The sequence below is a fragment of the Protopterus annectens genome, chromosome 4.part1 (assembly GCF_019279795.1).
Source record: "Protopterus annectens isolate FY-2018-M chromosome 4.part1, PAN1.0, whole genome shotgun sequence".
Lineage (NCBI taxonomy): Eukaryota > Metazoa > Chordata > Ceratodontiformes > Protopteridae > Protopterus > Protopterus annectens.
The window spans coordinates 683,739,104-683,758,291 of record NC_056734.1 but is presented as its reverse complement, the minus strand read 5'-3'; the positions used below and the strand labels follow the sequence as shown (position 1 = coordinate 683,758,291).

The following is a 19,188-nucleotide window of genomic DNA, read 5'->3' as shown; positions in this document are numbered from 1 at the left end:
TCCCTCTATGGTGCCTGTAGATGTCTCTTCCCACTCTTACTCCCGGACCGAGAGATCCACCGCCTCAGGTTTCCCCACTGGGAAGAACCCCTTCTTCCGAGGATTCTCCTGATCCGTCAGGAGATCCTCCGCGTAAGAGGACCTGTAAGAGGAAGTACCTAGACTCCCCTGAGTCTACAACTTCAGATACCGACTTAGATGAGTCGGAGGGGTCCCCAAGATCCCCCTCTGAGGATGTCTCTTTTTCAGACATCCTAGAACTCTTAAAACAGAGGGGAAACTGGCCCTCCATTAATCCCTCCGAGGATGAGTCGGTATACCTAGAGGTGTTTGGATCTCGACCCTCCACCTCCTGGGTGTCTCCGCCTTTTGACCCCCTCATGGAGGTGATAGCTCGGAAGGCGTGGGCATCTCCTGATTCCGTGGAACCAGTTCCCAGGAAGCCTTCTAAATTTATTACAGCCCCTTCCGAGAAACAATTTCTTACAAAAGGTGTCCCTGTTGATGCCATGGTGGTGGCGGCCGCCACCAAGAAGGAACTTGCAGATCCTTCCATACCAGTCCATCCTCCTAACAAGGATTCTAGGACCATGGACAGGTATGGTAAGCGGATTTTTTCCTCGGCGACCTTTGCCATGCGTTCGCTGAATTATTTGTCACTTCGCCAGACTTCAAAGGGACATCCTTAAAGAATTAGGTGAAGTAGTACAGGATCCTTCAGCTGCAGGGGCTCAGGAGAAGATTGCTTCTCAGCTAGGAATCCTTAACTCCATTTCCAACTCCTCCACGCAGCTAATTGCTTATGCAGCAGATGGAGCGAGTAGAGCTGCAGGCACAGGAGTGGCTCTCAGACGTCAGTCCTGGATGCGGCTCTGTAATTTTGCAGACCCCTTTAAGGCGTCCTTCACAAACTCTCCCTTCGATGGGTCAACACTGTTTGGTCCTCAGGTGAAGGATACGTTGACCAGGTGTGAGCAAGACGGCAAGACTCTTTCTGCCGTAGGAGTCCGTTTTTCCACCCCTTCTAGGCCTTACCCAAAAGGACAGAAGGGGGGAAAGATGTGGTTCCAAAATCTCAGGAGTCACGCCCGGACACACGTGGTCAGTTTACCCCTAGAGGCAGAGGGGTAATAACACAGACGCCCTAGGGGCAGAGGGGTCCAGAACCAGGGCAGCAGAGAGCCTCTCTCTGACAAGCCCTTCCAGCATCCCTGAGGTGTTGCCCGACTGTCCACCCTTGGAGGCAGTCGGGGGAAGATTATCGCTGTACCCAGAAGCCTGGCTTTCCCTTTCGCAAGACAAATGGGTACAGTCTATCATATCCTAGGGTTACAAGATTCCTTTCGAGGAAAGTCCCTTCCCTCACAAAAATTCCCTTCCAGACGTTCCACCCGGTCTAAGGGAAATTGCAAAATTAGAAGTATCGAAGCTTTTACAAAAAAGAGCCATTCAGCCAGTTCCAACAGACCATTCAGAGCCTGGAATCTACTCAAGGTTCTTTTTGGTTCCCAAAAAAACGGGAGATTGGAGACCAATATTGGACCTCAGCAGACTCCACAAGTCGGTGAAAGACAAGATTTCGGATGGTCACACTTCAATCGATTTTGCCCTTCTTAGGCAAAGACAACTGGATATGCTCAATAGACCTTCAGGATGCGTACTATCACATAAAAATCCACAGACGCTCCAGAAGGTTTCCCCGCTTTCGGCTGGGGTCTAGTCATTTTCAATTCAGAGCCCTGCCCTTTGGTCTCACTACAGCCCCCCAGAGTGTTCACCAAATGCATGGCAGTGGTCACGGCTCACCTGAGACGTCAAGGATTCCAGGTGTTTCCGTATCTCGACGACTGGCTCCTCTCAGCCACCACCAGGCATCAACTTCTCCAAGCCAGAGATTACACCCTAAATCTCTGCACTCAGTTAGGAATTTCGGTCAACTACGAAAAATCATCCTTATTGCCCTGCCAATGTATTACTTTTATAGGCGCAAATTTAGACACTGCTCGGATGTCAGCAAACCTAACAAGCCAGAGAATTCTAGATATCCAAAACCACGTGCGGATCATCCTTGCCAACAAAAAGGTGCAAGCCAGACTGGTCCTAAAAGTATTGGGCCTCATGGCAGCTGCCATTACTCTTCTTCCTTTGGCCCGTTTTTACATGCGTCTCCTTCAATGGATGTTGTTCACACAATGGTCCTACCAACAACTTCCCATGGTCGCCAGATCCTGGTGGCACAAACTTGCAAAAACCATCTATCCTGGTGGAATTCTTCTCCCCAAGTCCATCAGGGCAGACCCTTTCTTTTCCCTGCCCCGGTAGCCACAGTCACTACAGACGCCTCCCTGATCGGGTGGGGGGGGTCATTATCAGGGCAGGATGGATCATGGGACGTGGCAACCGTTTGAATACCACCTGCACATAAATGTTTAACGTTGCAAGCCCTCAACGACTTTCTTCCCTTAGGAACGATTGCAGTTCACATGGACAACATGTCCGTAGTATGGTATATCAACAAGCAGGGCGGAACCAAGTCCTATCCCTTGTGTCGAGAGGCTCTCAGACTTTGGCAATGGGTGATCTCCTCTTTTCGGTTTCTGGTAGCAACGCATATCCCTGGGAAAACCAACTTTTTAGTGGACAGATTGAGCAGAGCTATACTCATGCCTCACAAATGGTCTCTCAAGCAATCTATAGTGGAGGAGATTTTTCAGAAGTGGGGCCGCCCATGTTGCGATCTTTTTGCTACTCCCCAAAACAGCAAATGCCCAGTCTTCTTCTCTGTCTTCCCACTTCCAGGCCATCCCCCCAGAGATGCTCTTACCCAGGATTGGCCCCAGGGACTTCTTTATGCCTTTCCTCCTTTTCCATTGATACCACAGGTACTCCAGAAAGCTACCGTTTTGAGAGCCAAAATGATTCTCATTGCCCCGTATTGGCCTCGACAAATTTGGTTTCCGTTCCTTCATCGTCATCTTTTGGTGCAGCCGTGGCATCTGGCCCCAGTGCCAGATCTTCTGATGCACCAATCGGGTCAGCTGCATCAGTCCATCCCTTCTCTCAACCTCACAGCTTGGTTGCTCCACTTCCTTCCTTAGCCAAGCTTCCTATGATCTCTAACCCCGTTAGAGATATCATAGTAGCTTCCCTTAAATCCTCTACTAGAAGGATTTACTCTAGCAAGTGGAAATGTTTCTCCCTTTAGGCGAAATCGAGGAACATAGATCCCTTTACTGCCCCTGTTCATGCAGTTTTGGATTTTCTAGCGGAAATCTTTCACTCTGGTTCTTCATCTTCCACAGTCAAAGTTCAGTTGGCTGCAATCTCGAACTTTCATGTCGGATTTGCAGATTACAACATTGTCCCACAAGCTTTGTAAAGCTTTTCTGAAAGGAATTTTTCTCCTGAGACGACCTGTCTGGAGTCCCCCTCCACAATGGGACCTAAATCTAGTGCTGACATCCTTAATTCTTCCTCCCTTCGAGCCAGCTGCTTCATGTTCACTAAAGTTTCTTTCGTGGAAGACACTCTTCCTTGTCTCTATTACCTCGGCTAGGAGAGTGTCAGAACTTCATGCCCTCTCTGTTCGTCCCCCATATTTGGTCTTTCACAAGGACAGAGTATCCTTGAGAACTAATCCATCCTTTTTGCCCAAGGTTGCTTCAAAAACAAATTTAAACCAATCCATTGAGCTCCCTGTATTTTTTCCTAATTATTCCAACAGATCAGAACAAAAATTGCATTATCTAGATGTTCACCGTCAACTCAGATATTTGGACAGAATAAAGCAATTCAGGAAGTCTGATCAGCTTTTTCTTTCTTATGCTGAAAATAAGAAAGACCACCCTGTTTCCAAAGTGACCTTATCTAGATGGTTATCTGCCACCATTTCTGACATTTATCAACTTAGGGGCAAACAACTGTGCTCAAAACCAAAGGCACATTCCACTAGAGGCCTAGCCACTTCTACAGCTTTTCAGGCTAGGCTACCCTTAGATACTATTTGTGCAGCAGCCACTTGGACCACTCCTCATACCTTTGTTTCTCATTACAAATTAGATTTGGCCTCCAGGAGTAGGGCCAGTTTTGGTTTCACGGTTCTCAAGAGTCTGTTCCATTGAGCCACCCAGGGCAGAGGTGCTAGGGACGCAGTCCCATCCAGCAAGAATGAAGGCGAGATTGACAACTTAACATTTAGAATTTATGTACCTACCATAACGTTCCATGTTAGTTGTCTTCTCTCGCCTTCTTTCTTGCGACCCTCCCTCCTGTCCCCCTTGCCTGGACAGACCTTGATCTCCCTTGTCTCTGGAAGATTTTGTTTCTTTGGGCACCAGTTAGTGCTAGTTTTTAGTTATCTGGTTTCCCCTTACAGCCTTTTCAGGCTAATTGCTGCTCTTTCCTTGTGGAAAGTTTTTATGCTAGGTAGTTTTCCCTCTAGGTACCAAACGAGATCTGGGTATTACCGCCTTGCATCATGGGATATGGGGCTGCCTCGAGCTGGTAAAAGTGACTCTCGAGCCGAGGATTGGCTCCGAACCCATCCAGCAAGAAAGAAGGCGAGAGAAGACAACTAACATGGAACGTTATGGTAGGTACATAACTTCTAATTATACGTTTTAGGCCACCAAAGAAACCTTTTGCACCACCTTTGGATCCAAACTACATGCTAGAAAAACTTTCAATTGCACCTTTTGAACCAGCTAGCTCTGCTTCTCTGCAGATGTGCCCATGGAAGACTGTCCTCTTAGTAGCCTTTACCTCGACCAGAAGGGTCTCATTACAAGTGCTAATGGCATCCCTACCCTACACAATCTTCCACAGAGAGGGTGACCCTGTGCACTAATCCCTCCATGCCCAAAGTGGTCAATGCATTGTCCTCAATCAGTTTTTTCACTTACCCACCTTCTTTCCTTCCCCACAGTATAACAGTGAGTTTACTCCACTCCCTGGATGTCTACAGACAATTAAGGTTCTATCTGGACAAAACAAAAGTTATCAGAGTCAGCTCTGTCCTTCCACCCCAGGGCTCTAGACAAGACTGTATCCGAAGTATTTCCTCCTGGATAAGGAAAACTCAATCCTTTTTGCTACTCCTACCACGGCAAATACTTTGTAGTCGAGGCACACACTAGGAGTGCTGTGGCCTCTTCTGGGGCTTTCCTCAAAGGCTTGGACACTACTATTTTCAAGGCAGCCACATGGTCCTCTGTGCATACCTTTACCAAACATTACAAATTGAATCTGGTCTCCAGAGCCGTGGCAGCATTTGCAAGGGCAAATCCTTCATGGATTCCTGGAATTTGCAACTACTTCCACCCTTCACTCTTGAGCTGTGCACTCTCCCACAGTAAGAATACTGCAACATGGGAATAGGACAGAATAGTTGTGTATAATCTTACCATAACCATGGATGTCCTTCTCCCATATTGAAGTGTTCCTTACCACTCACCCAACCCCTTTCATTGCATTTACCCTTTCTAGATGGTGTTCCTTTGGTACTCTTTAGACTATTGTCCAACTGAGCAGTCAGTTCTGAGGCCTGTGTGTGCAGATGACACATTTAAGGACCCTGGTTTATGGCCTTGCATGTAATGTCCCACTCACTTGGCAGCAAGCAGGCTTAAGCTTTTGCATTGGACCCGGGCGATCAGATCTACTGATAGAGAATCCCACAGTAAGAATACTGCAACATAGAGAAGAATGCCTATGGTTTTAAGATTTTACACAACTTTTTTTGCACCTTTCCAACCAGGGCAGCATAGACCATCTCTCCTGGTATATAATCATTGATGGAGAAAACTTCCGTATTGCCTCAGGGGATAGACTTCTATGCAAGTAGTCTTACACATCCAACCTGCCAACATTGAACTTGGGAACTTGGCAGATATGGCTTCTATGTGGACATGATTACTCATGAATCATGGAAACCATCATGAGGGAAGCCAGGAGACCAACTTGCAAGAAAATTGTATGTAGCTAAGTAGAAGTTATTTTCTGTCTGGTGTGAAAGGAGGCACTGCACCCTAAAGGTTTGGAACCACAGTTTTGCATAATCTGATCTTTTCAGTGTAGGCCTAGCTTGCAATTCTGTAAAGGTGCACTTGTCTCTCATGTTGTCTTACTTGCCTTCAGCACCCCCCCCCCCCCCAAAATAGAGGTGGGCTCTGTAGACTTTCCAGGATGTCTGCAGGTAGTAGAAAGTTGTCTGAGAACTAAGGATTTTATGAAGTCAGGACAGGTGTGTTTTTTTTTAAGCAGCCAGGCAATTCCTATGTAAATGGAGGAAAACAATAGGAAAAACAATAGGAAAGTGGTTTCATTCTGCCACACAGATGTCACCCGTGCTTTTCTGGATGCAGTTGGTGCACAGTGACTTCCTAGTTGGACTTATTTGGTCTTCAGCCCATATTGTTTCAAAATATCGAAGATTAAACACAATATTCAGCGGAAGAAACTTTTTTGCTTCAGCTGTCCTAAAGGACATGTTCCCTTCTCCCAGTATGGCTGTGCCAGCAGGTTTTGATCATTATTCCTTGAAATGACTGCAGCAGTGAAAGTACATTGTGAGCAGTACCATAATTGTACATATTTGTGTTTTCACTTCTGCAGTGCATTTTCACTTCACACCTTCAGTTTCCTCTAATCTGGGACTCTTGTGGGCTGGGGTGTGCTTGGCCCTTTCTCTTCTTTTGCATTGCTTTATCCAACGTTTTTCTTGTTGCTTATCTGTTTTATTTTCCTCATGAAGGTAATGTTCTCACTAGGACCATTGTCAGATTACTGAGAACTTTCCCCGGCTAATATGAGACAGCATTTCAACCCTTTCACCCAGAAAAGTGAGAGAACCAGAGACCTTGTGTCACCATGCACATAAAATACCCAAGGTGTAAAGGCTGTGATAGCATGGCCATGAGGGAAGGGTGCTCATTCTTGGATTATTTGGATGTATGTTAACTTGCAACTGAGATCCCTGAAGTAATGATTGCAGCAGTGACCACAACTGTACTATACTCAATTATGGTAAGTTCAACACAGAACTCTTATGCTTCTTTAGTGTATTACTGTTTTCAAAAGGTAAAATCATGTTTCTGTGCAAGCAGGGAAAGTAAAGAATTCAATCAGTCCACTTTATTCCAAACTATTTGCTATTGTGAGGAGTATTGGTTTAAGAATTTCTGAACATTTAGTCTGCATGTGTTTTCTAAAGTCTGTTGCTTTCACTTCGTGTGACAAGTGTAAATGTGAAATGTTTTACTGGTTTTAAGAAGGCTTCTGAATATGTATAGGTTGTTTAAGTTTTTTTGCTGGTCAGAACAATTGCGTTTATTTTGTTTTCTAGGGAGACCTCGGAGCAATTGACGAGAAGTATGATGTGGCAATCTCTTCCTCCTGTGGTGCCCTGGATCACATAGTTGTAGATACCATTGATACAGCTCAGGAATGTGTAAACTTTCTGAAGCATCAGAATATTGGAGTTGCCACCTTCATTGGTTTAGATAAGGTAGGGTTTAAGATAATGCACAACAGAAATTTGAATGACTTGCATTGTATTCCATTTTCTTTGACAGTAGTTAAGAAGCTGCTGAATTTGACTTTCCAAGTTTCTTCCTAACTTGCAGTATTCCTTCATTGCCTTTATTGATTTCCCCTCCACCTGCTCAGGTACTCAATTCTGTGTCTGTCACCCTGTTTCTCAAAGTACTTTTAAGCATTCATTGAGTATTTAGTTCTCTACAGTCTATTCTCTGCACTTTCTCCACTTTCTGTCTTTACTGAGTAGAATGATCCATTTACATTTCCCTGACATGATTTGATGCATCTTTATGATGATCTCACTGTCTCAAGAAATCTGGTTCTTCCGTCATCTGTTTATATCCCTTCCATTTCTCAGATCTTTCGGGTAGACCTTCCTGGTGTAAATTTCTGTTGTAAAGTTCTATCTCGCTGTTCCTTCTTTTTTGATAGGTTCGGAGCTGATCCTTCTGCTCCGAGTCAGCCAGTTGTAAAGCTCGAGTTCTTCAAATAGCTCGAGGCCAAGTCCCTATCCCATGATGCACCTGGAGTTAGCTCAGGTCTAGTTTGCTGCTGCAACATGATGCACCTGGAGTTAGCTCAGGTCTAGTTTGCTGCTGCAACAGATCAGAGGTGCTGATTTAGCTTGGGCCAGTAAAACTTTTCTACTTATTACTTACTGATATTTACATATTTAAATAGTTTAGATAGTTTCTTAAAGCTCTTTCAGCTTTATAATGTGTGTTAATGTATTTTAGTACCTTCCTTTAGTCTGTTCTAAGAATTTTCTAGTTGATTTTTGTTAGGCCTAGTTTAAACTCTTGCTAGTTAATAGTGTGTGCTTAGTCAGTGACCTTTTGTCACTATTGTTGCTGAAACTGTGTAGTGTGTTTTCTGTGTAGTGTGTTTTCTGTGTAGTGTGTTTTCTGTGTAGTGTGTTTTCTGTGTAGTGTGTTTTCTGTGTAGTGTGTTTTCTGTGTAGTGTGTTTTCTGTGTAGTGTTTAGCCTTCAGTTTTTTAGGAAAGGCTTAAATTTATAATTACTGTTAGAGGTTTGTTAACCGCAATTTTGTCTGACTGGATATTTATCCAGTGTATTATATCTTAGCAGCTATTCCCTTTTTTATATAGCCTGCCCTTATTCTTTATTTAGAAATTTGTGGTGACAGTAAAGGCTTTTCCTGTTTACTTTTGCATTTCTGTGTGTGTGTGACTTGAACTAATTTTTTAAGGCTTTTGATAGTTGATTACTGTTAATTGTTTTGTGTGACAGTAATTATTCTACAAGATTTCCAATGGCTGACCAAGACAAGCCCCCCCCCCCCCAAGTCTGGTTTTAAGAAGTGCCCAAAGTGTGGCCAAAAGATGTTTAACAGACAGTCACGTAAATTGTGTAAACTGTCTAGGAGCCCTGCATTTGCAAGATAGCTGTGCTGTTTGTCATTCCTTCTCCTCAAGGGTCCTTCAGGAAAGGAAGAGAAAACTTGTCGACAGAGGGTTGTTGAAACCTTCGTTTCAAGAAGCTTTTTGGCCAAGATGGACCCAGCAAGTATTCTAAGACTTTGGACTCTAAGAAATCTAAAAAATCTTCGACTTTGGCTCCACTGCCATTGGAACAGACTGTCTTTTTTTACTTTTGGAGCTGGTCCCCAGTCTTGGAACCAGTGTCTGAAGCTCCTAAGAGTCCATTACTTCAGTCGGTACCACCTTCGGTGTGCTCCTCTTGGTCCTGTATCAGCCTGTGAGATCTGGATGTGTATTGTGTGGTGCAGAAGCTGTTTTTGGCACTGGCCTTGGCAAAAATTTTATTGGCTTCAACCCAAATGGCTTCGGAGACGAAGACCCTTGCTCCAGCTCAAACTATTTCTCCTCAGAGCCATGCTGGTCCTTCAGAGCTGGAGGAGTCACCACTAATGATGGTGGAACCTTCTGAGCTGACATCTGCTCCAGTGTCTTCGGCTCAGTGCACTCTGACGTCCTTGGTGCCGATCGAGGACTCTAGGAGCAAGACGGTCTCTAGTCTGGTCCAGGGCGGATTGTCTGGTAGACTTGTCAGTTCTGACTCTCTCGGGGTTTTGACTTGGATGAGCTTAGCCCCTACCTCTGGTTCAGAGCCCACTGTCTCGGTGCCAGAGGTGTCGATTGTTTCTTCAGATCAGTCTGTTCCCTCTCATCGGAGAAGAGGTGCTTTCGATGCCATGAGGGGAGTCAGGTCTGTGACATCCTCTACCTCTGGTCTGCCTACCGTCCTCCCCTAAAGCACCTGTCTGCTTCTGCCTCACATCCTGACCAAGCATAGAGACCCAGAGCCTCAGGAAGCCTCTTTGGGGTGGCCCCTGCTCTTCCAAGACCTCACCAGAAGCTCCCACTGATGAGGTTCCCAGGAAGAGATTGTGTAAGAGGAAACATCTAGACTCCCCTCAGGAGTCTCTAACATCAGATATGAACTTAGATGAGTCAGAGGAATCCCCACTGCCCCCCTGATGATATCTTATTTGCTGAGTTACTTGAAATCCTTAGGCAGAGGGGTGATTGGCAGTCCATAAACCGTACTGAGGATGAGTCAGCTCTCCTGAAGTATTTACAGTCTCAGCCCTCCACCTCTTGGGTGTCTCCGCCCTTTGAACTGATGCAGCTGGTCTCATGAAGGGCATGGGAGTCTCCGGATACTATGGAGCCTGTCCCTAGGAGACCTAATAAATTAATTTCTGCCCCCTTGACAAATCATTTTTAACAAAAGGTGTTCCAGTTGATGCCATGGTGGTGGCGGCAGCCACCAAAAAGGAAAAGTCTGGGACTTCCTAGTCTATCCGTCCTCCTAAGACTCCAGAATTATGGATAGATATAGGAAGCTCATGTTCGATGTTTGCTCTTAGTTTGATCAACTATTTAACCCATTTTACCAGGTTACAAAGATCTCCTTATGCAGCTAGGTGATGCTGTTCAGGGTACAGTAGCTGCAGGAGCTTCCAGCAAAGTTACCACCCAGCTTGCTCCCCTCAATTCTATAGTCAACTTATCCATGCCACCTCATCTCTTATACAGCTGATGGAACGAGTATGGCAGCGGGTAGAAGAGTTGCTCTTAGGAGGCACTCCTGGGTGTGCTTACTTCACGGAGCCCTTCAAAGTCATCCTTCGTGAACACTCCCTTTGATAGCTCACCCTTTTCGGGCCTAAAGTGAAGGAAACCTTAACCAGGTGTGAACAGGACAGACTATCTGCCATCGGGGTCCGATAGTCTTCGTGTTTCACTGTTGCAGTCATTACATTTTGGGTTATCTGCTTGCAGTAGCCCTCAGTCTGCCCGAGTCTTTGGTCCTGCATCAGTTGCTGTCTCATCTTCCATGACGTCAGGTAGTCAGGGGTATAAAGCATGCAGCCGATGGCAGTACATCAGTCTTTCTTGCCGTGTGGTAGCAGAAGCAGTTCGCAAGTGCCAGTCAGCAGACTCCTGAAGTTTTCGTTTTTGTTCTTCAGAACCAAAGTCTTCAACTAAAGCTAAGTACCCCGTTGGGGAAACTTTTTCTTGCTCTAATCCGATGTCAGTAAAAGTAATTGTGTTTCTTGTGGAAAGCAAATAACTCAGATTTTCATTCGTACTGTATTCCTTGCCTAGGCCCTGACCACAACGTACCTTGCTGTCTGTTTTGTGCCTTATTTAAACAACGAACTACTACTCCTCTGTATATTTACACTTCTAAATACTTTGGTAGTCTGTTCAATTATAAAGATGTCTTCGGTAAGCCATCCGACTACCGACATTCCGAAAAAACACAAAGCTAGACAGAGACAGGCTGCCTAGGTCCAAAGCTGACTACTACTTCTAAGCTAGTCGGCAGTTCGCCGGTACTCAGTGAGGTGCTTTCGCAGCCCCTGATACCCGCTACTTCAAATTTGCAGGCCTCTACTGAGACCCATTTGGTGTCCTGTATGCCGCGAGATCTTCACCTGTGGAATCTGCAGATGTCTCTACCTTGGATGGGTCCAGAGCTGCTGTGCAAGCACCGGCTTCTGAGGGTTCAGGCCTCTACTGACTTGCATATTAAACAAATGCCGTCTCCTTCTTCAAGGCTTAAAACTCGAACCATGCCTAGAAAACAGATGCCCAGACCGCATGGTCAGGCCTCTTTGCCTAAAAAACAAATAAGAATGGCTAAAGACCTTATTACTTTAATCAGGGGAAGCCAACCTTCCCCTTCTGTGAGAGACCTAGGACTGAATTTGCTTATGATACTTCTGATCAGGTTTTGAAATTTCTGCTTCCTCGGATGACCAGGATTTATCCTAATCTACCTATGAGGATCCTAATGCAGAGGGCTCTTTCCTTCCGCTTCCCCTCCAGAGGATTTCTCTTTTGGTGAAACCTTGCATACTCTTAGGGAGCATATTTGCTGGGAAAGCCAGGATTACTCTCCTAAAAAGAGGCTTGGAGATTTCTTATTCCTGCCCCAGCACAGGCCTTTAGCTATCCCCCTTGTACTAGACATTGTTTATGCCTTTTTGGAATCTAGCTTGGCCCCTGACTCTACCTCCTGCTCCCAGAAAACCTGATATTACAGGGTTACTAACTCTCGCAAGTTCCTTTTTAAAAATCCTACTGCAGATCCTGAGACTATTTCATAGGGATCCAAGGGCGTTAAAGGACCACTACGAGCAAATGATGAAGAAAACATATATTTTTTATCTTGCTATGATTTACTACACCTTCCAAAGCTGCCTGCAGCAAAATAAGTACTCATTCGTAATTTTATTTTGTTTTTACTCTTGTCTGCCCTCATGGGGGCAGACATCGTGATTCCTTTGGAAAGCTAAATCTGTCCCATAATGCACAGACTGAGAACAAATAGCCCTACCATTTGTTGTCAGACTAGACTTCCATTCACTTAGAATGGAACACCTGAAAAAAACTGCCAAGTTTGAGAGTCTGCAGCTCATGTGTCTTTGACTGGTATGTGCTGAGTTTTATAAATGTTCCTACTGATGTACTACACATTCTCTGAAAGAAACTTGCAAAAGTGTCAACAAATTACTGAGATAAAGACTTTTCACAAGGAGCAGTTTTGAAAATTTCATTTCCTGGACAGGTTACTCCTCCCATCTCCCCTCCTTCTGTGGGCTACAGTCTCACATTTCCAGCTTTACTAGATTCAACTATTTTGTCAGCTTTGCATGAGAATTGTTTCTTTCGGCTTTTCCCGGTTAGGGGTCACCACAGCGGAACTCAGGTCCGCTAATGATTGGCAGTCAATTTTTACGTGCTGGCTTGCCGGGTCTAATGCACAGCCTTCAATGAAGGAACGCCCATTCACGCATGTCATCACACAGAAGACGCTCTGAGAATCGAACGGGCAACGTCTAACTGTGAGGTGATGACACTACCGCAGCACCACCACCGCAGTATCTTTGCACGACAATAGACCTCAAAAAAAAAAAAAAAAAAAATCACAGCCTGGTGTGCCTCTAAATCTGTTCCCTTGTATGTCTCTATGCCTCTTCACTTCTGAATATCATTTCCCAGGAATAAAAAAAAAAAAGCAAACTCATCAGTCCAGAGTTTAGGCCAGTCTATCCATTTAAAATGCGCACAGTAAAATATTCAACTTATAATGCATTTTGGCTGCTGACATGGTTATCTTTACATAGTTATTCTCTTATAGTATAACCTAAACTTATGGTATTAAATAAATTTTACAACAGTTCTCAGTTTCTTAACGATGACCTCCCAAGCCTCTGATGTGACCTAGTACTTTTTCTTACTATTGCTTTATCTAGTTTCTTAGTTGTATACCTGTAGCATGTGTCTCATCCTCTCAGCAACAGACTACTGGAGAAAACTTCCAAAGTAGATACTTGTATTGAAAGAGTTGCAGCAGCTGTAGCAGTGAAACTACACACCAAAACAATGCACTCAAACATAGTACTGACAAACACAGGGAATATATGTCTGAATCAGGCAGTGATGAAATTGCTAGGGACTTCACTGAGCACAATTTTACTCTAAATCTCTCCATTTCATAATCCATAAGATTCGCACCACACTTACAAAGGCACACCTCCACCTTGCACAAACACAGCTACCCACACCCACACAACATACCAGTCAAATTTAAGGCTTTTCCCACCTCTCTGCAAAACACTGCGGTAATGGCTTTGGCAAACAAATGAAAATGATTGGGTGTTGGTTCAAGACTCCCATCCATATCTCTCAACAGTGCAGATTTTTGCAGAAAGTCCAGATTTTCTGTTTTTCATTAAATTGCCGTTTTCTGTAAAATCACTGGCAAATCAGTGAACACTGAAGTCAGAAAGTTGACAGGCATTTGATTTTCAGACTTCATATCCTTAAGAAAATTCACTCATGCAAAACCTGTTTTATCAACTTTCTAAATTTGTAATTGCAATATTTATAAATTGTCTCATTTTTGGGCCTATGTCCCCTATTATTTATGGCCTTGTCCAGATTTCTTGTTCTATAATGTTGAGAGTTATGCTGCCATCCCTTCCTACTGGAGCCAGTCCACTGCATTTGCACAAGTGTCCCCCTCAGCAGGGCAGCAAGCAGGTATCTGTGCAGATTTGCCTTATAGTTCTTTTACACCACATACACACACACACACAGTAAATCTTGTTGTCCATGTTTTCTTCTTTTCCTTGGTTTCATTTCTCTTACTTGTAATGTTGCTTTTACTTTTTTTCTCCTGCCTCCCATATCTACCCTAATTATTACTTCTAACAAATACTTTTTCTCACTCTTTCTTCTCTTCCTCCTCTTTATCCACTACTTGAACTTTTCCACTGACATTTGCTTTATGGGTAAATAATGAACTGTCACCCTTATGTCAGCACATTTCAGTGCTACATAATATTGTATTTAGTCTAATAGGTTCATAGGTAGGTACTATGCTATCGGCCTAAGGGCTTAAGTAAGCCTAGCCAACAAGTTTCCCTGGCTTATGCCACCCAAGAAAGTTATTTTCCTGTGTCACTGTCGAGCAGAGCCACAGAAGTGATTCCCGGGGAATATTTTCCTATCTCCCATCCACTCGAAGATTTTTCTTGAAAAGTGCTAATGAGGAACTTTGCTTGACATAGATGGGTAGCTTGTTCCAGAGTATGGGAAGTCTCTGGGACAGGAATCTGTCTCTCCAGCATGTCCTGTTTGTTGTGGTGACGAGGTTTAGGTTCCTAGAGCGTGTAGCTCAGAGGGATTGGGATTTCTTTAGGTGTAGCATGTCCAACAGCTCTGGGTTTGACAGCTTTATATGTTGGGCAGAAATCACCTCTGAGCAAGCGATATGCTACGGAGTAAAGCTGGAGTTTTTTTTAGATGGTCAGTGTAGGGCATCTGTTTGAGGCCAGTAATCCTCTTTGTGAGGTACTAATGCAGCCTTTCCAGCTGCTGCAAATGTCTTGTGAGGTACATTCCAAAAGGGGCGTTTTACTCTATAATGGGTCTAATGAGTGTCAAGTAAAGGGGAACAATGACTTCTTTTTTTTTTTTTTTTCCTGGATGAGAACCCTTTTGTGATGGTGTGCCACGTAGAAGGACATCCTGACTACTGTGGTGATGGCTATCAAAGGAGAGACTACTGTCCACCTGGGTCCCAAGGTCTCATCACACATTCGGTGTTAAGTAGACTACCACCTATGTGGTAGCTCACTGGTTCAAGAGTTTTTACCAAAGGGGTTGAAAATGCACAATGTCCTTCAAGAATGCAACTGCAGTCATAACATATGGGTTGTCCTGCCTCAGGCAGCCCTCGGTCGGCCGGATTCCAAAGTCTGGTTCCGACGTCGGCTGATGTCGCATTTCTCTTCGTCAGAGCGGCTGGAGTACATAAGCATCAGCCGATGCCATTTTCTTCAGTCTTTCTTGCCGCGCGGTGCCCGAAGCAGAAGCAGTTCGCAAGTGCCGGTCGGTCAGCTCCTGTATTCTTCGAATCCGAAGTCATCAAAAAAGCTAAGTACCCCGTTGGGGACCTTTCTTGCCTCAGCCGATGTCAGAAATTACTTAAAAAGTTAACAATTGTCTGTCTTGTGGTAAACAAATACCTCATAAGGATTTCCACTCTTACTGTCTTCCTTGCCTTGGCCCAGACCACGACGTCTCGGCCTGTGTCGCCTGTGCTCGCTTCAATAAGCGCACTCTTAGGCGCCGGGCGGAGTTCGCTGAAGACTTTTTCGGCGATAAATTTGCTTATACAATGCCGTCGGAACTTCCGACATCGCAGACTCCTAAGAAACGAAAAGACCGGGACCGACATCCTCGGCCCGCGTCTTCCACCGACTCCACGCCAAAACCTACCGCGAGTGCTCCGGTTCCCCCTGAGACTGTTATTTCACTGCTCCGAACCGAAGACACCGCTTTACCGACACCTCCGATACCGGAGCCCACACCGACTCCAGTTATAGATTTTCCTCCGGATACTGAAACCGAGGAAATGCCCGAGACCATTGCTGTAGATAAGGTCACTCCTGCACGTGGAGCTGCTAGGCCTCCTATGGCCATGTCTATTAAGGCCTACACATGTGCTAATGCAGCCAGCAAGACCAAGCACCTTACTGTTAAGGCCTTACCTCAGCCTACTCCTGAAACACAAATCATGACTATGGCCGCAGACTTAATTTCCATGATTAGAGGTTCACAGGCCCATCCTGAGAGAGGATCCCAGCCTCCTCCTGATAAGAGGCCCCGGGTTGAACCCTCTGACCCTATCCCTTCAGATGAAGATTCTGAGGACTCTGTTCACTCCGATGGCCAGGAAGAGCCCTTCCAGACCTATGAGGACTCTGATGCAGAGGATTCCATCCCCTCTGCCTCCCCTCCTGAGGATATTTCTTTTGGGGAAGTTCTGCATACCATGAGGGAACATTTTAAGTGGCAAGGCCAGGAATATTCTGATTCCAGAAAGCGCTTTCGAACCTTCCTTAAAAAGCCCCAACACAGGCCCCTGGCTATACCTCCTGTGCTTGACGTTTTGGATGACCTATACTCTGACTCCAGTGTTACCCCGGATACTCTTCCCCCTGCTCCAGCCAAGCAGACAGATATTATAGGGTCCCAGAAACACATTCTCATTTCTTTAGGACCCATGCTGTTGATTTAGAAACTATTTCTCAGGGACCTAAAGGGGTTTCAGCATCCACCTCCAAAAATCCCTTGCCTTCCAACAGGGAAGCTAGGTCATTAGAGAGATTGGGAGGAAAAGGCCTACACCTCCACTACTTTATGAGAGCTCTGAATTGCCTCTTTCATATGTTTCAATATCAGGATTACCTGTTAGATGATTTACAGAAAACATTGGCCTCTCCTGAACCTTTAGGCAGGAAGCTGTACATAATTCTCAGCAAGTCAGCAATCACTTCCTGCAGTGAGGATATGATGCATTGGAAGCTTCATGTAGGGCAGCTATGACAGGGGTGGTAATTCGTTAGACATGCATGGTTAAAAGAACAACCTCTACCAGATCAGGTAAAGGCAAAACTTCTTGATGCACCTTTGGAAAATAACAAGCTTTTTGGTACTAATGCTAAAGATGTGTTAAAGTCCATCGAGGAAAAAGCAAAATCAGTTCAGACTGTCAAAGATTTCCTCCAGGTTCAGCCACCCAGATTCAGCAGGAATTGGCCTTCTAAAAACTGGTCCTTTCCTAATCCTGAAAGATTTCAAAGGGGTAAAAACAGGCGTGGCCGAGGAAGAGGACAATACAGAGGTTCTTATAGGGGACGACAATGGCAACTAGCAAACCAAAGAAGTGACACAGGGGTCTCCCCTGCCCCACAGGGACAATCTCAATGACTTTCCTCTACTTCCGCTGACCAAGGAGCAAATAGAAGCTCCCATGGGCGGAAAATTATCTCTGTTTTCAGACAATTGGCACAGATTGACAAAGGACAAATGGATTTTGGACATTATAGACCAAGGTTACAGGTTCCACTTTCATACCTTACCAAGAAAACAAGGCATGCCAAACCTACCACAAAACCAGAGGGCAGAGGCTATCAAGCAAATTTCTCTGCTTGCTCAGATCCAAGCAATAGAAAGAGTTTCACAACAAGAACAAGGCCAGGGGTTTTACTCAAGACTGTTCCTTGTTCCAAGAAAAGAAACTCAATGGAGACCAATACTGGATTTGTCCACATTAAACACTTTTCTCATAGTACCAAAGTTCAAAATGCTGACTCTACAGCAACTACTTCCCATGCTGGGCAAGGGGTCTTGGCTGATTACTCTGGACCTCAAGGAGGCATACCTGCATGTCCCTATCAGACACAGCTGTAGAAGATACCTCAGATTTCTTGCAGGGCCAGAGCATTATCAATTCTCAGCATTGCCATTTGGCTTATCTACTGCGCCCAGAGTATTTACAAAATGCCTGGCTTCAGTAATTGCTCATTGCAGGCTCCAGGGGATCCAAATTTACCCATACCTGGACGACTGCCTCATACAAGCGGACGACAAATTGATTTTGACTAAAAACTTGAACTATGTCATACAATTGCTACAGGCTCTGGGATACACAGTCAACTTCCAAAAGTCAAGACTTCAGCCATCCCAGCAAATAACCTTCTTAGGAGCCAATCTAGACACAGCCTCTCAAATGTCTTACCTGACAGAAGACAAGCAAGAGAAGTTAACTCATTATTTCAAAGGTTTGGCAAAACTCACCCAGATGACTGCAAGGGGATTCCTACAGGCCCTGGGTTACATGGCATCCTGCATTCTCCTGGTTCCATTAGCAAGACTACACATGAGAAAGCTTCAATGGTGCCTAAAAAGCCTATGGTCTCAGCACAGCAACAACCTAGAGACAACCATACCGCTCATTCCATGCCTACAAAAAGAATTCCTATGGTGGGCCTCTGTAAGCCAGGCAAACACAGGTATGTCATTCAAAAAACCTCAGATAACACAGACCATGACGACAGATGCCTCAGACCTTGGATGGGGGGCGCACATGGAGGGCAGATGTATACAAGGACAATGGTCTCCAAAGGTAACACATCTGCATATAAACCAAAAGGAAATGCTGGCAGTAATGCATGCCATCGAGGCCTTTCGACAACAACTTCAGCAAGGCCATCTACTGATACGGACAGACAACACCACTGTGATGTGGTACATAAACAAGCAAGGGGGCACCCATTCCTACCCCCTTTGCAGACTGACAATGAATCTTTGGGAAAAATCACTGAGCCTAGACATACAGTTGCAATCCCAGTTTGTTCCAGGCAAAGACAATGTGCTGGCGGACAGCCTAAGCAGGAATTTCATAGATCCACACGAGTGGAGGTTACATCCTAAAATCTTCACACAACTCACCTCGACATGGGGCAGGCCAGAAGTAGACCTCTTTGCCTCCCACCTCAACCATCATCTACAAAAATTCTGTTCAAGGACATACCATCCACAAGCTTGGAAAATAGATGCTCTTTCATTCAACTGGAACTTTCTAAAAATCTATGCATTCCCACCTCTGCCACTGATGACCACAGTATTACTAAAGATCAAAGCAGAGGCGCCCAAGGGGATCCTAATAGCTCCAGACTGGCCAAGACAACACCGGTACCCTCTACTACAGAGCATATGTCACAACAAAAAGTGGGCCCTTCCCCAATGGCCCCTACTTTTGACTCAACACAACTTCAAAACAGTGCATCCAAACCTTCAG

General features: G+C 45.0%; 1 protein-coding gene across 1 annotated transcript in view; it reads left to right on the top strand.

Annotated features, from left to right (window-relative positions):
- SMC4 (structural maintenance of chromosomes 4) overlaps positions 1-19,188 on the top strand; it is a gene marked incomplete in the record, with an annotated part of 1,657,727 nt that overhangs the window by 756,548 nt on the left and 881,991 nt on the right. The window contains 1 exon segment of the mRNA XM_044070462.1: positions 7,343-7,504. Within this exon segment, the coding sequence (XP_043926397.1) occupies positions 7,343-7,504 (162 nt within the window).